At 46.1% G+C, this 17493-nt stretch overlaps 2 protein-coding genes across 5 annotated transcripts in view; both read left to right on the forward strand.

The window, feature by feature from the left end:
- Positions 1 to 1958, forward strand: part of pum1 (pumilio RNA-binding family member 1) — a 28071-nt gene extending 26113 nt beyond the window's left edge. For all 4 annotated transcript variants that reach the window (XM_085445167.1, XM_085445168.1, XM_085445171.1 and 1 more), the window contains exon 23: positions 102 to 1958. In XM_085445167.1, the coding sequence (XP_085301293.1) occupies positions 102 to 233 (132 nt within the window). In that variant the 3' untranslated portion in view covers positions 234 to 1958. The remainder of the gene's footprint in view (positions 1 to 101) is intronic.
- Positions 1959 to 4620: 2662 nt separating this feature from the next.
- Positions 4621 to 17493, forward strand: part of sdc3 (syndecan 3) — a 43957-nt gene continuing 31084 nt past the window's right edge. The window contains exon 1 of the mRNA XM_085445943.1: positions 4621 to 4818. Within this exon, the coding sequence (XP_085302069.1) occupies positions 4765 to 4818 (54 nt within the window). The 5' untranslated portion in view covers positions 4621 to 4764. The remainder of the gene's footprint in view (positions 4819 to 17493) is intronic.

Genomic DNA, 17493 nt, shown 5'->3' on the forward strand with positions numbered 1-17493 from the left:
CACTGATGTGAGGTCTGCATGCATGTAAGGGGACTCGAAAAGGAGCAAATTTGTATCAATTTTTGACTAACGTGTGTGTGTGTGCGTGTGTGTGTGTACAGATCCGGCCTCACATTTCCACGCTGAGGAAGTACACGTATGGAAAACACATCCTCGCCAAGCTCGAGAAGTACTACATGAAGAACGGCGTCGACCTGGGTCCTCTCTGCGGCCCTCCTAATGGCATCATGTAAACTGAACCCCCTCCTCCTCCCCCACCCCAAAATCATGTCTACCACCTCCCCACCCTTCAGCTCACCTTCCTCATGCCTTCATGTCTACCCCACCCACCCCCTCGTCTGACCCTTCAGAAAGCATCATGCCCACTTCACCCCACCAAATCCTCATAGAGGACATCGTGTACCCCTCCCACCACTGTTTCCATGACAACCCTTCGGGAGGAGCCTGTTGCTACAGGCAGCCTTAGTTGGTGGGTTGGGTTTTTTCTTCTTTTTTTTTCGTGGTTGGATTTTTGGCACCCCTCCCCCCACTGGACTCCAGTCTGTAAACTGGGTGCAGTGGAAGGCAGCGACGGTGGCAGGAGGGGGTGAACAAGGAGAGGTGAGACCCACTCTACTCACCCCACTCCTCCTTTTCTTTTCTTTTTTTTTCTTTTTTTCCTTTTTTGCTTCTGATAAACTCAAAAGATAAATCTTTCACTTTTTGCTACTGCTGCATACACAATCCTAGAGCCCCCTCCTCCTCCTCCTCCTCTCATTCTAGCTATTTACCACTATGAGATGGAACGAGTATTTAATTTGTCTGACGTCCCCGAATCATAGACAGACACACACACACACAGACACACACATGCGCGCGCGCCACCATCAGCTAACCAGCAGACAGATCATTTAGCATGGGAGATTCGTTTTCTGGTCTTGCTTCTATAAATATAACGTGTATACTTGGTGTAGACCTTTGCATATATATATATAAATATATATATAAAACTTTGTAGTTTTTCTGGTTTTTGATGTTGAATCTGTATCTATAATGTATCCTAGTAGTGACCACATACTTCTGACTGTATAATTGTACATTTGTAAACCCTTGTAATGTAAAAGTGCTTTACCACCCTTTTTTGGTATGAGAAGAAGAAAAAAAAAAAGAAAAAAAATCTCACTCTGGGGGACAAAAAAAAGGAAAAAAAAAACTGTGCATTTCAGTGTATATTCTCACCTCCTTGGTTGTGACATATGAGTTGTTGTATATTGTAAATTGTAATATCAAATTTTGTTTTGAAAAGCCCTTTCTATACAGCGTTGTACTTGTACAAAGATTCGCCACGCTTGGTTTTATCTTTATCTCGTCACTGCTTAACTTAAAGACGTCGATCTCCCGCCGACTCCCAATTGGACACGTTCGGATAGATTAGTGGTGTCTTCTGGTTTGTTTTTTGTTTGTTTGTTGTTTTGGTGGGGAGGGGGGGGGACTTTTTGACCTTTTTTAAGATCTTTTTATAGGAATGCTTTACCCCATGAAATGTGTCATGTGTTTTGAGTACGCTGGCTGGGTGGGAGAAATAACTTTTACTCATTTAAACCCCCCCTTCCCCTTCTCCCCCCAAACTCCTCAGTTACCCATGACTGTTTTCAGGGGTAAACGCGTGGATTGTACAGAGGAGACTCTTGTGTTTTTTGGCATTTTCTCTAGTGCTGTAAGTGCTGTATCATACTGTCCATGTCCTTTTGGGTGAGAGAGAGGCCGCCCGCCACAGCGCGGTGTACATTTGGAGCAGCCTTGTGTATATTTACTACGAGCACACCTGTAACCATATGTGTATAGTTAACAGAACCTGTGTATGCTTATTGCCTGGGCAACTATTTTTTGTAACTCCTGTTGTAGATTGTCTCTAAACAATTGTGTGATCTTTATTTTGAAACCAAACTGAACAAAAAAAAAAAAACTTTGAAAATTTACCCGCCTCCGCTGTGCTTCATTGTGTGTCTGGTACTCTCGTTATGTTGAATCGAGAAACAGGATCCTCTGTGCCGTAGCGTGTGTTCGATGTCTACCGAATGGATACGGCTGCAATTACACAGCAAGAGTCAAGAGAGGGGAGCAGGGCGTTTGGTCCTGATGCTCCACTTTCTCCCATAAATGTGGCTGATTAATGAGGCTGGCACCTTAATGGGGCATCGCAAGGACTGACAAACCAGCAGTGCTGAATGGAAGAAGTCGGGAACAATTTAAGTAATGTGTACCAAAAACCGCCTCTATTATTTTTGACTCCCTGCTCTGTTTATGCTCATTATGTGATCGCAATAGGAAGAGCATGAGTGAAAACCCTCCTACGGTCAGTGGAGAAGAAGTCCTAATTTACTGATAATCAGCCTGCATTGCAGTGTTGAACAGGCCTCAGTCAGAACACATCCATCTTGTAGTCCTCCAGTGCTGTCATTCAAACAGACTGCAATATATTGTCAAGAGTATTCAGTCACCCATTCAAATCGTAGGATTCAGGTGTATAAAATCAAGCACCTGGGCATGAAGACTGCCTCTATAAACATTTGTGAAAGAATGGGTCGCTCTTAGGAGCTCCAAACGGTGCTTGGAGAGCTTCACAGAATAGGTTTCCATGATTGAGCGGCTACATCACTAAGCACAATATTACAGTGGTGTAAATAATAATAATAATAATAATAATGGATACTTTATTGATCCCCATGGGGAAATTACTTGTTTTTCTCTGCATTTGACCCATTCACTCAGTGAAGCAGTGGGCAGCCCACTAAGCAGGCGCCCGGGGAGCAGTGTGTAGGGACGGTACCTTGCTCAGGGGTACCTCAGGGTAGCCGTTAAGTGGATTCGAACCGCCGACCTTCCGATCATGGGGCGACCACTTTACCTACTGAGCTATCCCTGCCCCCCCCCCCCCCCCAAAGCACGCCACGACTGGACTGTAGAGGAGTGGAGATGTATTCTCTGAGTCACCCTTCTCCGTCTCGCAATCTGACGGATGAATCAGGGTTTGGTGGTTGCCAAGTGTAAAGTTTCTAGGTGTAGGGTTGTTTTTCAGGAGTTGGGCTTGGCCCCTTAGTTCCAGTGAAAGGAACTCTTAATGCTTCAGTATACCAAGATATTTAATTGTCCCAACTTTGTAGGAACAGTTTGGGCATGGCCCCTTCCTGTTCCAACATGACCGGTGCACAAAGCAAGGACCATAAAGACATGAATAAGCACGTTTAGTGTGGAAAGACTTGACTGGCCTGCACCGAGTCCTCACCTCAACCTGATAAAACGCCAATTAGAGCGGAGTCTATGAGCCAGGCCTTCTCGTCCAACATCAGTGTCTGACCTCACAAATACACATCCAGAAGAAGGTCAACATTCCCATTAACACACTCCTAAAACCTGTGGAAAATCTTCCCAGAACAGAAGCTGTTATAGCTGGAAAAGGTGGGCCGATGTCATATTAAACCCTACCCTGCCTTAAGGCAGATGAGTGAATACTTTTAACAATATGTTAAACATGTATTCACTGCGAACGTGGTGGGAGAACACACCCAAGACTACCAGAATCTACATCAGACCGAGTTTTATTTGAAGACACACCTGATGGCTTTATTTGGCAGTGCTTTCTTTAAAAAAGGTCACATTTTATAAGCCTAACAAAGCATTCTGATCCCACTAATCACAGGTAGGTAAAAGCTACTTAATAGTCTTTCGCAATCAATCAGATGCAATTCAACATTTTCCCAAGGCTAATTTCGGGATAAGGAGGGAACACGTGGTCTGCAGTGGCAGGTGGAGCTGAGAAACCAAACGGAGGCACGCTCAAGTTCACCTTCAGACGTCGCTGGTGGTTGTAAAAGTGGCGAACACAACTTTGAGCATATGACGGGTCATTAAATGTTTCCACTCCGGTTGCTGCGGTGCAATAACAGCTAACCATACTGCAAGAGCCGAGAGGGAAGGGGGGGGGTGTTATCGCGCGATATCAACCCCTCTTACGTACAGGCGCAGGTGTGACTGAGCCAATCACGGCGCAGGAGCGCGGTTGACCGTTAAAGGTAAGGTGTGTGAGCGGTTAACCAAACCAACACCGCGGTCCGCTGCTTGTGAATTTACAGACTGCTTATTGTTTTGTTTTAGGGGGGCTGCGGGTGCCTAACCGAGCTGCAGGGGGCATCCTCGCCCTTGCACGCGGAGATCCACCCCCAACCCCTACACTTCCTTTTAACGCACACATATACACACCCCCTCCTCCTGCCAAACTCCCAGGCCAGCGTCGCCATACGGAACATCCTGCCCTCAACGGAGAGGGGGAGGAGAGAGAGAGAGAGCCTGAGAGTGTGTATGTGTTCAGAGAGAGAGAGAGAGAGAGAGGTAGAGAGAGCTCGTGCGTGTATTAAGAGAGCGAGAGAGACGAGGTCTGGCTTCTTCTGGTAGTAAATTATCAGATTTCGAGCGCAAAAACTCGCAGAAACAGACAGATCGGAAGGCATCGTGGAAATCTGCTTCAGCGGTGACCGGAACCAGCAGCAGGAGCGCGTGAAGCCTTGGATTAAAAAGCCCGACTACAAGGACGGATGGTCGCGCAGACGGGCGGCTCGCTCTGAAGTTGGACAGACTACCGAGAGCAAGGAGCCGGCGACAGCCAGCAGCAGCTTTTTTTTCTTTTTTGGGGGTCCCTCCACCTCCCAGAACCCCCCACCCCTCCCACACCGGTAAAGGCAGCAGCATCGGCGGCGGCACCGGGAGGCTGTGCCCGCGCACCCGACCATGGAGCTGCCTTGGCTGCTGGCGCTCACGGCGCTGCTTGCTCACGCCACCACGGTAAGCACGAGCCTTACATCCTTTGTTAACCGGGGAGCTCTCGTTGAGCACACGTGTATGTGTGTGTGTGAGTGCGCTATCGTTAATGAGACAGTGGCGGCGCGTCGGTGATCGGTAGGAAATCCTACACTCGACCCAGGATCCGTATTGGCCGTTCCAGACTCCTGTTAAGGAGGGGGGGCGGCTACCCCCTTGCACACCCCCTCCCCACACACACACACCAGCCTTTGTGTCTCAATGTCGGGATTTATTGTGGCCTGTGTGTCCCCTGGAGTCAGGAGGTGCGTGTGCGTGCATGTGTGGAGGAGAGGGGGGGGGGGTTAATTAGCGGGTTATCTCTAATTGGGCTTGATTACGGGTGTTAGTGCGGTGCCTCGTTCTGTGGTGTCTGTGTCACCAGCTCAACATCCTGCCCTTAATTTGGGGGCTCCAGTCATACTGCGGTTTTAACGACTTTATTACCAGGTACTCGCGCTGCAGGACGATGTGTGTGTGTGTGTGTGTGTGTGTGTGTGTGTGTGTGTGTGTGTGTGGAGAGAGAGAGAGAGAGAGAGAGAGAGAGAGAGAAGGTGTGCCTGTGACTGGATGTCCAGGGGTGCTCCATTACTTCCCAGATATCAGCGCCCTCATTGTGCGGATGCCAGAATCCAACTGGCATCCGCACACACACTTATAATTCTCCGGTTACAAGTGTGTGTGACAGAGACAGCCCGCGGCGGTATGTGGTTGTGGCACAAAGTGGGTGGGGTAACGGGAAAGTTAACGGCGATGCGGTCCGCGAACGAGTGCTCGGATGGAATGATGTCATCGGGAATCGCGAGGAGGCAAGCTGTTTAGGGAATGCGCGAGCCTCCCCCCTCCTCCTCTGCGCGCGCACACACAGACACACACACACACACCTATCTCCTCTCCGGAACTATCCACGCCGAGCTTCACGCGCCCCCCGTAACACGCCCACACTTTCCGTTACCGATTAATCCAGATTTATCCCATAAGCAGCAGGAGGGGGTGGAGGAAGAGGGAGGAAGCTCGCTGAATCATTGAGAGAAAACGAGGATAGCGCCAAAAACACAAATCAAGATCCAGATCTACTTTTGAGTTTCAAGACTCAGAAGCTGGAGGTTTTTAACACGTCTCCTCTGCAGTTTTAGTTTTATACCTTCATTCATGGCTACTTCCTGTTAAAGGTCCCGAGCTGTTCTCACTAGTGCCATACTGCAAATGCTGATATCGATCTGATACCAAGTAAATGCAGGGCCAGCCGATACCAATACCGATATTGACACTTTCAACATAGAAAATGAACACATTTTAATGATCACTAAATCACAGAGTTTTAATTTCCATGATAATTAGTTAGCATAACTAAACACATATATTTAATACGTTTTCTAATCAAATAATAATAACAATTTAACACATTTCAGCAGGCTACATAGAGGTAGAAATAGTATCGGTTCCATTGCACTAGTATCGATCTGATGCACATACCAGCACTGCTGTCGATACCATCGATATTTGGATACCTCTATTTCTCACAGGCAATTAATTAAACAGACCAGAGAAACCAGTTCTACTTCAGCTTTAAGCCACCTTTATACATAGTCACAGTTTTTATTTCCATATTGTTGTACAAAAGGCCCAAATGTTGCTGCTTAATGCCTTTTCTTGCCTAATTCACCCTTGCTTTGCTTGGACCATCTTTCGTTGTTTCTGCGGTGAAGTTGCACCAGTTCTGGCAGCTGTTTTCAACACCACACACTCACAGATATAAACACTGATTAGTAGGTCAGTCGGTTGCAATCCTTGCCAAAGATCCTTGGCCTCCAGCTGACCTAATCTGTCTTTAAGTGTGCAGATGGAGACAGGTGTGTGACACACATACACGTAAATATACGCCGTGGTGAGGAGCGCACTGATAGATCAGCTGCCGTCGAGGGTCATAATTACAGACTCAACCTCAAGCAACCCCGGGCTTTGAATGCACGCGCGCATGACCCGTGGTCGCGTGCATCCGCTGATGAGCTCTTTTCTCAGATGCTTCTTGGCTTGAAGCCAGGAGACTGTGTGTGTGTGTGTGTGTGTGTGTGTGTGTGTGTGTGTGTGTGTTCTGAGTGATTCCTCTGTGTTTTGTCCCTGTGGGTATTTCCTGTTGTCAAAGCTGTGACATCACATCCGGCCGTCTTTATTTTACATGGGAGACTGATTTTCCCACAGACATCTGTTGTGTCCCACGGATAGCCTGTGTGTGTGTGCGCGCGCATCCGTTTGCCTTCATGAGAACCCTGACTGTCCATCTGTCTGTGTGTGGGCTCAAAAATAGTGAATCTCCAATGCCAACAACTTGTTCTCGCCAGCCCTCTCTCTCCTTGAACAAGTGCGTTTTATGGTGCGAGTGTGTTTGTCTGTGTTTGGCGGAAAGGCGTCGTGTTCTTGAGGATCACGTTCAACTCGTGGAATGAATCAGTGTTTTGTGCCTCCGATAGCAGACAAAGCCCCCCATAGAGAGGAAGAAAGAGAGAAGGATCAAGGAGGAGGGGAAAAAATAGCCCAAGCCGGGCGGATTGAGGGAGAGTGTGGAATGTGAGAGGCAATCTGACACAGGAAGTGGGTCCTTCTCGCTCTCCTGGAGGACAAAGTCCCCCTCACGCAAACACATACACACAAGGTGGCAGGTAGAAAACACAGCCAGGGTGGAGGAAGTATTTCAGGTGTGTGTATTAAGGGATGGGTGAGGGCATGGTATCCACCTTCCACTGGAGAGAGGAAATGAAAAGGATCATGGTTCATATCCGGAGCTGCATTCATGGACACAGTGAGAGAATAAAGATAGGCTTCAGCCCCCCTAACACCGGCCCGGGTGTTTGTGTGTCTGTTCATATCTGAAAGCAATTTCTTATCACATAGGACAGCAGATGTGCTGCATTTGAGTGAAATTAGTTTTTCTTTCTCGCGGAGAGTTTTAGTGCTCCATTCAGCCAAATGGGAATCGAAATTTCACATTTACCATTAAGGCGATAACGGCGGCGGGATGGACGGGGAGACCTGCCTGCACGGTGCCGGTCATGCCGATATGACCTCGTCTGATCTGAGAGAACAATGGGTGCTGAGAATCTGCAGCTGTGCGTGGAGTTTGACCTCCAAAATAAAAGCCGTGTGCAAAAAGCTGACAATAAATCAGAGCCCGTCATTATTGGCCCCGAGTAAGCCCAGAAAGATCGCAGCAATCTGCGGGACCTTTACCCGCTGATGTCAAACTGCATACTAATAATTTAGACGTTTCATCTCATGTGACCCTTGTTTGTGAATATTCTTCTTCCAGTGAAGAGCATGTGACTGTTTACCCAGAACACAAAATTAGTGTCTGCAACCACGAGGGGAAAAAAAGATAGTTTGTTTTATCGAGCGATTATATGCGTGCATTTTGAGGGGTTTTTCTGTCAGAGTGGAGCAAATTTCGTTCGCTTTTAACACCATTTTTTTCATTTGAGTATAAAAGTGCTGAGAAGAAGACCCAGCCTCCTTTTTTGTCCTCATGGCCATATCATTGTAATTTATTATACTCTTTACTCAGCCTGCAGATGCTTCAGAATGCTGCAGCTCATCTTTAGCAAAGACTAAATGAAGCCCCTGTGGTTGAGAAGACTTGTTCTCAGAGCTCAGATTAACATGAAGAAGGACAGAGCTTTAGTCTGATAACCTGGAATAGTTTACCTCTTATCATGAAAGGCATATTCGTCTCCATTTATACCCATGGATAATAAAGGCTGTAATGTTATCAGCTGGTGTGCAGGTTGGCTCCTGTGACTACCTGATTCAGTGGGGGTTGTTCTGCCCTGATGAGCTGAAGTAATGGTGGAATCTGTGCATTCATCTATTTGCTTTTTCTACACCTGAGCACTTCTAACTTTCACACTCTGTGGATGCATCAAAGAGCAACTCGGGGTTGGCATCTTTCCCAAGGATATTCTGACAGACGGACTGGGATCAAACCACCAAGCAAACCATGCTGATTGGTTGAGAGCTTGACAGTCTTCACTCTTCTTCTAGTTTTTAACTAGAAGTCTCACTTCTGCTCTTTTTATTTTGTAATTTCGCTCCCCTCCTCGGCTGGGCGATGAAGCAGCAGCAACACAATTGAGAGTAGCTCACTGTAGACGTAGATCTAAGGCAGACCTGATTCACAGGCTGCCTCAAAGAACTGCAGCAAAGGTGTGTTTCCAGATTAAAACACCGTTCTTCATTAGGGCAGTTGTAAGCTTTGGGGCCCAACTTTTGGACTTAACTGCTTTGCTTCTTTTGTTTTTACTTCCTGTTTACATTCCTTTTTTGCACGGTTTGCTTAGCTATAAACACCAAAGTGTTGACACTTGGTTAGTTTTAGACTTAATACACAGTATTAAAATCAATTTGTAGAGTAGCTGTATATCCTACAGTGTAGCCTGTTGCTTTTAGCCTGACATCAGTCTTCCCAGAAAAGCAGATAGAAGTGCAGTGACGCATGATGCAATACCCTACTGGTCAGCTGTGCCTTCTAAACACAGCATATTGATTAGTACCAGGGCACCTGCTGGTGATTAGGGTCAGCCAATAGGCTAAATCCTTTTCCTGTTAGTTAGTTTGTTTTTGGAGGAAAGTTCTGTTTCTGCAGAAATTTGTCAGCAGTCGATCGATGTTAGACCGGCGGTTATCCGGTTGGAGATTTTGGACATGTTGCCCAACAGGTGCTTTTGTGTGGCTCTGATAACCGCTGACAACAGTCATTCAACAGTCGGGATTTGGCTGGAAGTGACTTAGCACCACAGTTTCATTAAGCTTTCCACATAAACATCAGTCATGCACAGGCTGTCAGCACAAATGAAAAGCAAGCACAAAAAAGCATCTCTCATGCTGAGAAATATCAGCATTTCTGACTTTAAATTGTAATTAACAAAAAAACAGTGCTTCTGAAGAAGAATTTGCTGTGCACAGTTATGTTTTAAACAATGTATGTGCCAAATCCCTAAATCTTTACATATTTTGCTTTAAATGGCAATGTTATTTGCTTTAATTGACAGATGTGTCATCTAATCTCTGCTTACGCTCCAGACTCGCCGGGTAGAAAGTTATCATTTAGTCCCACGCCGAGCCACGCTAACATGTCCTGATGGAAGGGGCCCCGTGTGCCGTGGAAACTTTGCCTGCTCTCTCCATGACCAGTTCACCACACGCAAGTGCAGACATGCCTGCTCACATGTGTGCGCTGACGCACTTTAGCATTGTGCCCCTAATAATCTCACAAACTCAGCGCTCACACACACACACACACACACACACGCACGCACGCACACACACACACACACGCGTGCAGCTCCTGTGAATAGCTGTGGTGTGCAGCAGCAGTTTTGTTGATTCAGTGAGTCAGAGGGAGACGGAGAATGCTGGAGGTGTTTTAGGTAGGTCAAAACAGGCTAGGAACACAGCTTGTGTAGACATTAAACACACACACACATACACACACTCTCAAACACACACACACACAGACTCCCTTGCAGTAATTGGGCAGCACTGCGCAGACATACTCACATACATATTCTCTGGAGTGGGGGGTTAGATGAATATAGAGACAAGAGGAAGGGAGGGAGAGGAATGGAAAGAGAAGATAATGAGGGAAAGCGATGGATGGAGGGGAGGGCATGAAATGGAGAAAGCGTGGAGAAAAAGAAAAAGAGTTAATGGCAAGACGGGGATCAAGGGAAAAGACGGGGGCAGCGAGGAAAGACGGGGAGGAATGGTGGGCGATTAAAAGGGGATAAAAAAAGGAACCTAAAAAACCAGAGCGAGGGAAGTAAAAGGACCGTGGGAGAGTGATGGAGGGAGAGAAAGGAAAGAGATGGGCCATATTGGGCAAAATGAGGACTGGATGATTGGGATGGCAGCAAAGGGATGGAGCGAGGCCAGAGCGATGGAGATGGAGGGATTTTGAGAGAGAGAGAGAGTCAGGGTGGGGGAGGGAGGCATGCACTGCTCTTTCCCAGGAGACTGTGCTCTACCTGGTCTCCGCGGCCGTCGCCATGACAACCACCATGGCTGCCGCTGTCACAGCTTTATCACCCCGCTCTCCTCTCCGTCCCCTCCCATCCCTCGTTCCCTCTCTCTTTCCCCCCCCCCTCTCCTTCGCTCCGTCTCGTTTTCCTCTCTCCCCTCTCGTCGCTTGCTTCATTCACGTCTCATCCCGGCCTCCTCTCCCTCCTCCTCTCCCTCCTCCTTCTCCCGTTCAAGCACAGCGAGTGGGGGAAAAAACATCCAGATGAAAAGATGGCAGTTGTCTTTCACCTTTACAGTAGATGTGTGTGAGTGTGTGCGCGTGTGCTATTACAGGACTCAAAATTAGAGAGCGTAAACGCGGCACCGTCTCCCAAACCCACAAAGCATTCTGGGATCTCTGTGTGTTAGAGCTTTCGCTATAAATAAAACCCCCAGAAACAGGGCGCCTCCTTCCCACTAACAAACCCTTGTGTATGTGTGTCTGTGTGCGTGTGTTTGGCTGAGTGAGAATCGTAGATGCCTTCTAGCAGCATATTAACTATACGCTGAGATGATGCTATCATTTTTCACTCACTATCACTCGTGTGTGTGTGTGTGTGTGTCTTTTTAGTACCACTCTCTTCCCTCTCCCGTTTCTGTATCAACACAATAATTACATTAACAAAGGGCCGGATGGGTGGGGTCACTCGGAGTTGTCCAGTGGAGATGCTGGAATGTGTACTTCCTGGCATGCGGCTGATAAGAGTGGGGTGAAGCCACGATAAGCCCCGACTTTACACTCCCAACAGGACCCTAAGCCTCGCCTCTTGGAGGCCTCCACTTGACCCTCCACCCCCCTCTCCATCTGCCAGTCTGAGCAATTTCTACCTTTAAATAAGAAGCAAAATCCCGGAGGTTCACTCTTTATCTTGGTGATAGCGTTATGGAAATCACGAGCGTGTCAGGTTTGCCCTTGTGCAGAAGTAATCTTGGAGGAGAAGCCGTGAATAAAATATTTCTTTATTGTAGAACACGTATACACTCCCCACTCTCCTCGAGCAGCATGGCGGTCCTTGAGGTCCATCATGGAGCTAAAACAGCTGGCTCACTGTATCCCCCAAAATAGTAGTTTGATGGTATTCCCATTATTATCTTCCTCTTCAACATGATCACATGGCCTTCATTAGCTTGTTGCTAACCTGTCGTGGAGGCGGATTTGTTGGCACAGTTAAATGTTCCAGTGCTTTTGATCTTACATCCCCTGTTCCTTAGTACTCTAAAACTCTAGAAATTAAACTGAATTCAATATATTTCAGTATTTAACTGTTGGACCTTTTTTTTTAAAAAAATTATAATTTGCTTGTTTTGTTTTTTACGGTTTTATAGACTATATCATTAGTTAAGAAGAACTCATCTCCAGGACTTATTATGAAGTTAACCATTAGTTTAATAACCCGCAGTGCTATCATTTACTTTTACATTTACCACCAGCAGTCACAACTGGGAGCTTTTTTTTCTGTTGTCCATTATTTCCTGTCATCTCTCTGCTGTGTCCTTATGCATAAAAAAAAATGAAGTAACAGTGTATCTTAGAAGTAGCTTAAACGCGACCATTTTAACATTTTTCTTTGGAGTTACACTTGCAGCCACTTTATTAGGCACACCTGTTCAACTACTTGTAAAAGCGCGTATCTAATCAGCCAATCGAGACATGTAGACAAGTGCAAACTGAGTGTAAGAATGGGGAAGAAAGGTGATTTAAGCGGCGTGGTGTTGGTGTCCAGTGAGCAGCAGTTCTCTGGGCGAAAATACTTGTATCGATGGTTCATGCTGCTTAATGTGTGGGGGAGATTTTCTTGGCATATTTTGCCCTGACAGTTTTCTTACCCTCCCTGAGTATTGATGGCGAGTCTTTATGGCCACAGTGTATCCATCCTCTGGTGTCTGCTTCCTGTAGGATAACGCACCAGGCCACAAAGCTTAAATCACCTCAGTCTTGTTTCTTGAACTCGACAATGAGTTAACTGCATTCAAATGGCCTCCACAGTTAGCAGATCTCAATCCAATCAGCATCTTTGGCGTGTGGTGATGGATGTGCAACTGACCAATTTGCATCAACTGTGTGATGTTGATGATCATGTGTTTCCAGCACCTTGATGAATCAGTGCAATGAAGAAATAATGCACGTCTGAAGGGAAAACGAGGTCCAGTTTATAACTAGTTGCTAATAAAGTTCCCAGGGAGTGCATATCTGTGCAAATACAATTTCTTTGGGAGGTTTAGTGAGACAAAAAGTCACTTTGCATGATGGGAAGACGTTGTCTTCCACAGACATTTGATAGATGTATTGATTCGCCTGTAAAAATAAACTATAATGAAGTTAAAACAACAAAGGAGGCTGTAGCTTTTGCTCAGCTTAACTACCGCTGAATCCCAAACTCTTCTTCCTTCCATGCTCTGTTGCAAAGAACCAGTTTCTTTGTTTGCATCTTGTTTGCAGAGGCCCGATGTTTGACTTGCTCTGACTGGAAATACTACCCCTCTCCCTCTGTTTCAGAATAGCCACTATAGGCAATCAAAACCGTGTAAGGTTATTTGTACTGAATAGCGGTGGAGTACCACACAAATGGAGATGTAGGAGTAAAACAGAGAGGGTGTGTTCTCAGGGGAACATCTTTAAGGTTTCACAGGAGGAGATAAAGATTAAAAAAACGGGAACGACGTCAGATCGAATTGAAACACGAGGGATTTTACATGCATGAAAGTTTAAATGGATTCTAGTTTGTGGAAGTTTTTATTCCCTGTCTAATGGCTTTCATGTCTTAAGCGGTGTCAGAATGGGCTCAGATCGGCACTTGGAAGAGAAAAGTACATGAAAACACACGTGGGTTCGTACACACGTCTCTTCCGCAGATTTTTCCTCTTCTTTCTTTCAGTCTCCATTTCCTTTAAGAATAAAGACATTTCCTCAGTTTAAAGCTACAAATATCAATTTCTTTTTCCTTTTTTGGCACTATGCGATTCATCAAGGATCCGCTTGTTTGCATACGGAAATGCACGACCTGTAAGTGTGTTTGTGGCCTTGGGATAGCAGCACGGCTACAGTGAGAGAGCATTTATAGATCTGCTCTTCGAGCTTCCTGAGTGATGCATTTATGTGTTTACATGCGAATATGGAGGCAGAGGAGGCGATGACGGAGCACGGGGAGGCCGCTCATGCCGACGAGAAATACTGTGTGCTAAAGGCATGTGACTCTGTGTGTGTGTGTTTGAATTATTTAGCCCAACGTCCCGACAGAGGAGCGAACGAGGTCAGGAGCTCATTGCTGCAACGTTTTTCTTCTCTCTATCCATCCATCTTTACACCCTCCACCCACCAGCCTTCCTGCTCCTTCTCCTCCATCGCTGCAGAGCTCCTCGTCTATTCTTCCTGTCTTTATAAACAGGAAGTTAGTAACAAAAGGCTTCCCACATGTTACTCACGTCCCCTCAATTATCAGCAGGCCATGAGGGAAGAACATCGATCCAATTAATTAGGGACACTGAAACATGCTCTGTGTGTGTGTGTGTGTGTGTGTGTGTGTGTGTGTGTGTGTGTGTGTGTGTGTGTGTGTGTGTGTGTGTGTGGAGGAGGATAGAGGTTGTGTAATATTGCTTGGTGATTGCAGCACGCTTCTTTCCCCAGAGGGCCTGTCTTATAAACCCTTCCACATGCAGGTGCACACACTCATGCACACACTTGGTTTTCCTGCAGCAGGTGATTCATTCTTAATCTTTCATTCCAACAGTTGTGGATTAGCCCTAATCTCAGCCGACAGAGACTCGGGTCTGAAAGGCTGACTGACACCAGGATTGTGCGCACAAACACGTCTGTGAACGTATTGTTTATTTAGCCGTGTGTATGACATGATAATTGTTTCCCTTGTCCGATCGAGCGCGGTGTCTGTGTGACAGGACACGACATGATGGAGGTAGATACAATAGACAGAGCGACAGGTCGCACAACACTGAAACATTATACCCAGCATGAGGACGAGAGAGAGGAGGTATTTATAGAGGAGAGGCGTTTCGTCTTCACGGCGATGATTTCTTCCTTTTTCTCTGGTTGACATTTTAAAATGAGCCCAGTCAGCCTCTGATGTGAGCTGTGCCTTTATTTACTTTGGTTCAAATTTAAAGGTTCTTTGGTTAGCATACAAACAACATGTGTTATTGTTTCTCTGCATAATTTAACCATTAACTGAACTGCAGTCGGCAACCAGCAGTGTTACATTTGTGGCTGTGGTTACCGTAGACACCATCAAAGATGTACCTAGCTAGTGTGATGTCATCCACTGTTTTTTGATGCCTCGGGGTGAACATTTTCATCCTCAGCATCTTTGGTGTTTTGAACTTGGACGTGATGAGAGAGACCACACACCGATTGGCTAACAACATGTCAATCCCAGGTGATTAGCCAATGAGCATTCACTAGTTAATCCACACTTCTGGAATACAGTGTTACCAAGATTTATAACTTCTTTTATCCAATATGACCTGAAATGAGTGACTGAGCCCCTAAAACTTCGGAGGTTTCGCAGACACGTGGTCGTTTTTGTCTTATCCCCCATTTTGGATGTGGTGTAATCATGGTGGCACTGTAGGGTCAGGTGAGTATCGGCCCAGTCACACAGGCCTACAGACTGGTTCATGAGCATGCGGTGACCAATGCATATTCCCTGACATTGCGATTGTTCTGTTTACCTGCACAGAAGACACCAAATGGCCTACAAACGCTCGCCAGCCACTTTCCAAAGTGACTTCCAGCTATCACTTTTCAGACCTGAAAGCTATGTCCATCTTTCGTACTGGCTTTGTTGGTTACAAAAAGACTCCCGGTTGCGTAAAAGTCTGTAGGGAAAAAATGCCAGTAAGCGTGTGGTTTTTACAGGAAGATCCACCCCTCGCCTGTCACATCCAGTCTCAAAACACCAAAATGGCAACGTCCAAGAGCTCGAGGCTTCACTAACCAGTGGGTGCGGTCACAGTGGCAACATCCATCTTGCAGACTGTAGTTTACTGTCTTTGATCTGACTGTGGTTGAATTGTAATGTTAGATAATAAAGTAAATTGAAAACAGCAAGCTAATTGAGCAGATTAACTATCACAGGCAGTTTGGATGAATAAGATCCACTTGAGATATCCATTTGGCTACATTAGACGGACAGAAATCTGTCTTCATTAGTAGGATAGCTAGTGGTGGCTAATATTACCCTCGGAGCCAGTTCTTTGTGGATGTTAGTGATTAGTGGACACCGTTTCTGAGCTAACAATTGCTAATTTGCTCATTGTTGTTGCTACAATGCTGCGTCCTCCGGATTATTGCAAGAAATCTTTCCCAAGTCCCTCGCATAAAAATCAATTCACAGGATTTTGGAGATGAGAGAGAGATTGGGATGGTTTGCTCTATAAAAATACAGATGTAAGATGATTGACAAGGTAGAAAAACAAGAGGAAGAAATACATTTGTGCCAAACAAAACACTACACGACATGAAACGTGGCTCAGCGCACTTGGAAATAATTCATCCATCCATTTTTTTATGCTTATCCAATTTAGGGTCTCACGTGAGACCCCGGACAGGTCGCCAATCTGTCGTAGGGCCACCTGCATACACGGAGAGACAAATATTGGTGGTTGCGTAGTCTCCCAAAAACTGAACAAGGCACCAAGGTGTGGCGACAGACGTGATTAGGTGTGGTGCAGAGGTGGAGGGAGAGAAGATTTGAAGAAAATGAAAGGGGAATGAGGTCAGAGGCAATCACAGACTAAAGTTGTATGAGAAGACTTTGTGCTGGCCAAAGTGCAAGTCAGAAGCAGATTGGAGAGGAGAACAAAACGCAGCTGATGTGGTGAGGGTGGGGGGGTGACGGGGGTGACCAGGCAGAGAATCGAATTTGTTAATATGTAAAAGTGGTAAGAGGAGCTCATCAGAAAATAGAGGAAGAATGGGGAGGGACTGACTTTATGTAGAGTGAAATGATGAAAGAGCAGAGGCGCTGACGAGGGAGAAAAATGAGAAATTGAAAGGGAGATAGACGGGGTGGATTGGAGCCGTGCTAGCTGTAAAGAAACAGAGAGAGAGGGAGACAGGGGTAGCCTGGTGGTTAACACACGCCTGTAAAGAGCTTATAGCGGCTGATACAGATTGAATGGAAAGAACAACCTGGACAGGATTACACAGAGACGAGAGACAGGAGGGCTATAAGAGCAAGATGGTATCATAACCCATACATTTCCCTGTCCTCCACTAACGCATCTCCGCTAGTTTACACGGATGCTGACCACCTCGTTACTTTCAGACTCCACAATCACACTTTAATTAAGTCGGAGCCCACAGTACCAGGCGGTTACTGATCACCAATTGTTATACTAAGCAGTGTGTAGCTAATCTGTGCGTTAGACAATCATTCTCAAGCTATTAGTTACTTAAATACACCTCTTAATTAATTAGTCAGTGAGTAATGTTGCCCACTGAGAGATAAAGCTATCTTTAGCTGTAAAGAACAGTCAGAAATGAATGAGCATGGTTTCACTTGGAGCTTGTGATGATATTTGATTCAACAGAGGCTGAAGGGAGATAACACTGTCTGGTTGGCAATGAATCTTCCCCACCTGAATAACATTAAA

This window comes from Copadichromis virginalis, linkage group LG22, assembly GCF_057382275.1.
Source record: "Copadichromis virginalis isolate Kocher_CV1m ecotype Utaka linkage group LG22, C_Virginalis_male_GT1.1, whole genome shotgun sequence".
Taxonomy (NCBI): Eukaryota; Metazoa; Chordata; class Actinopteri; order Cichliformes; family Cichlidae; genus Copadichromis; species Copadichromis virginalis.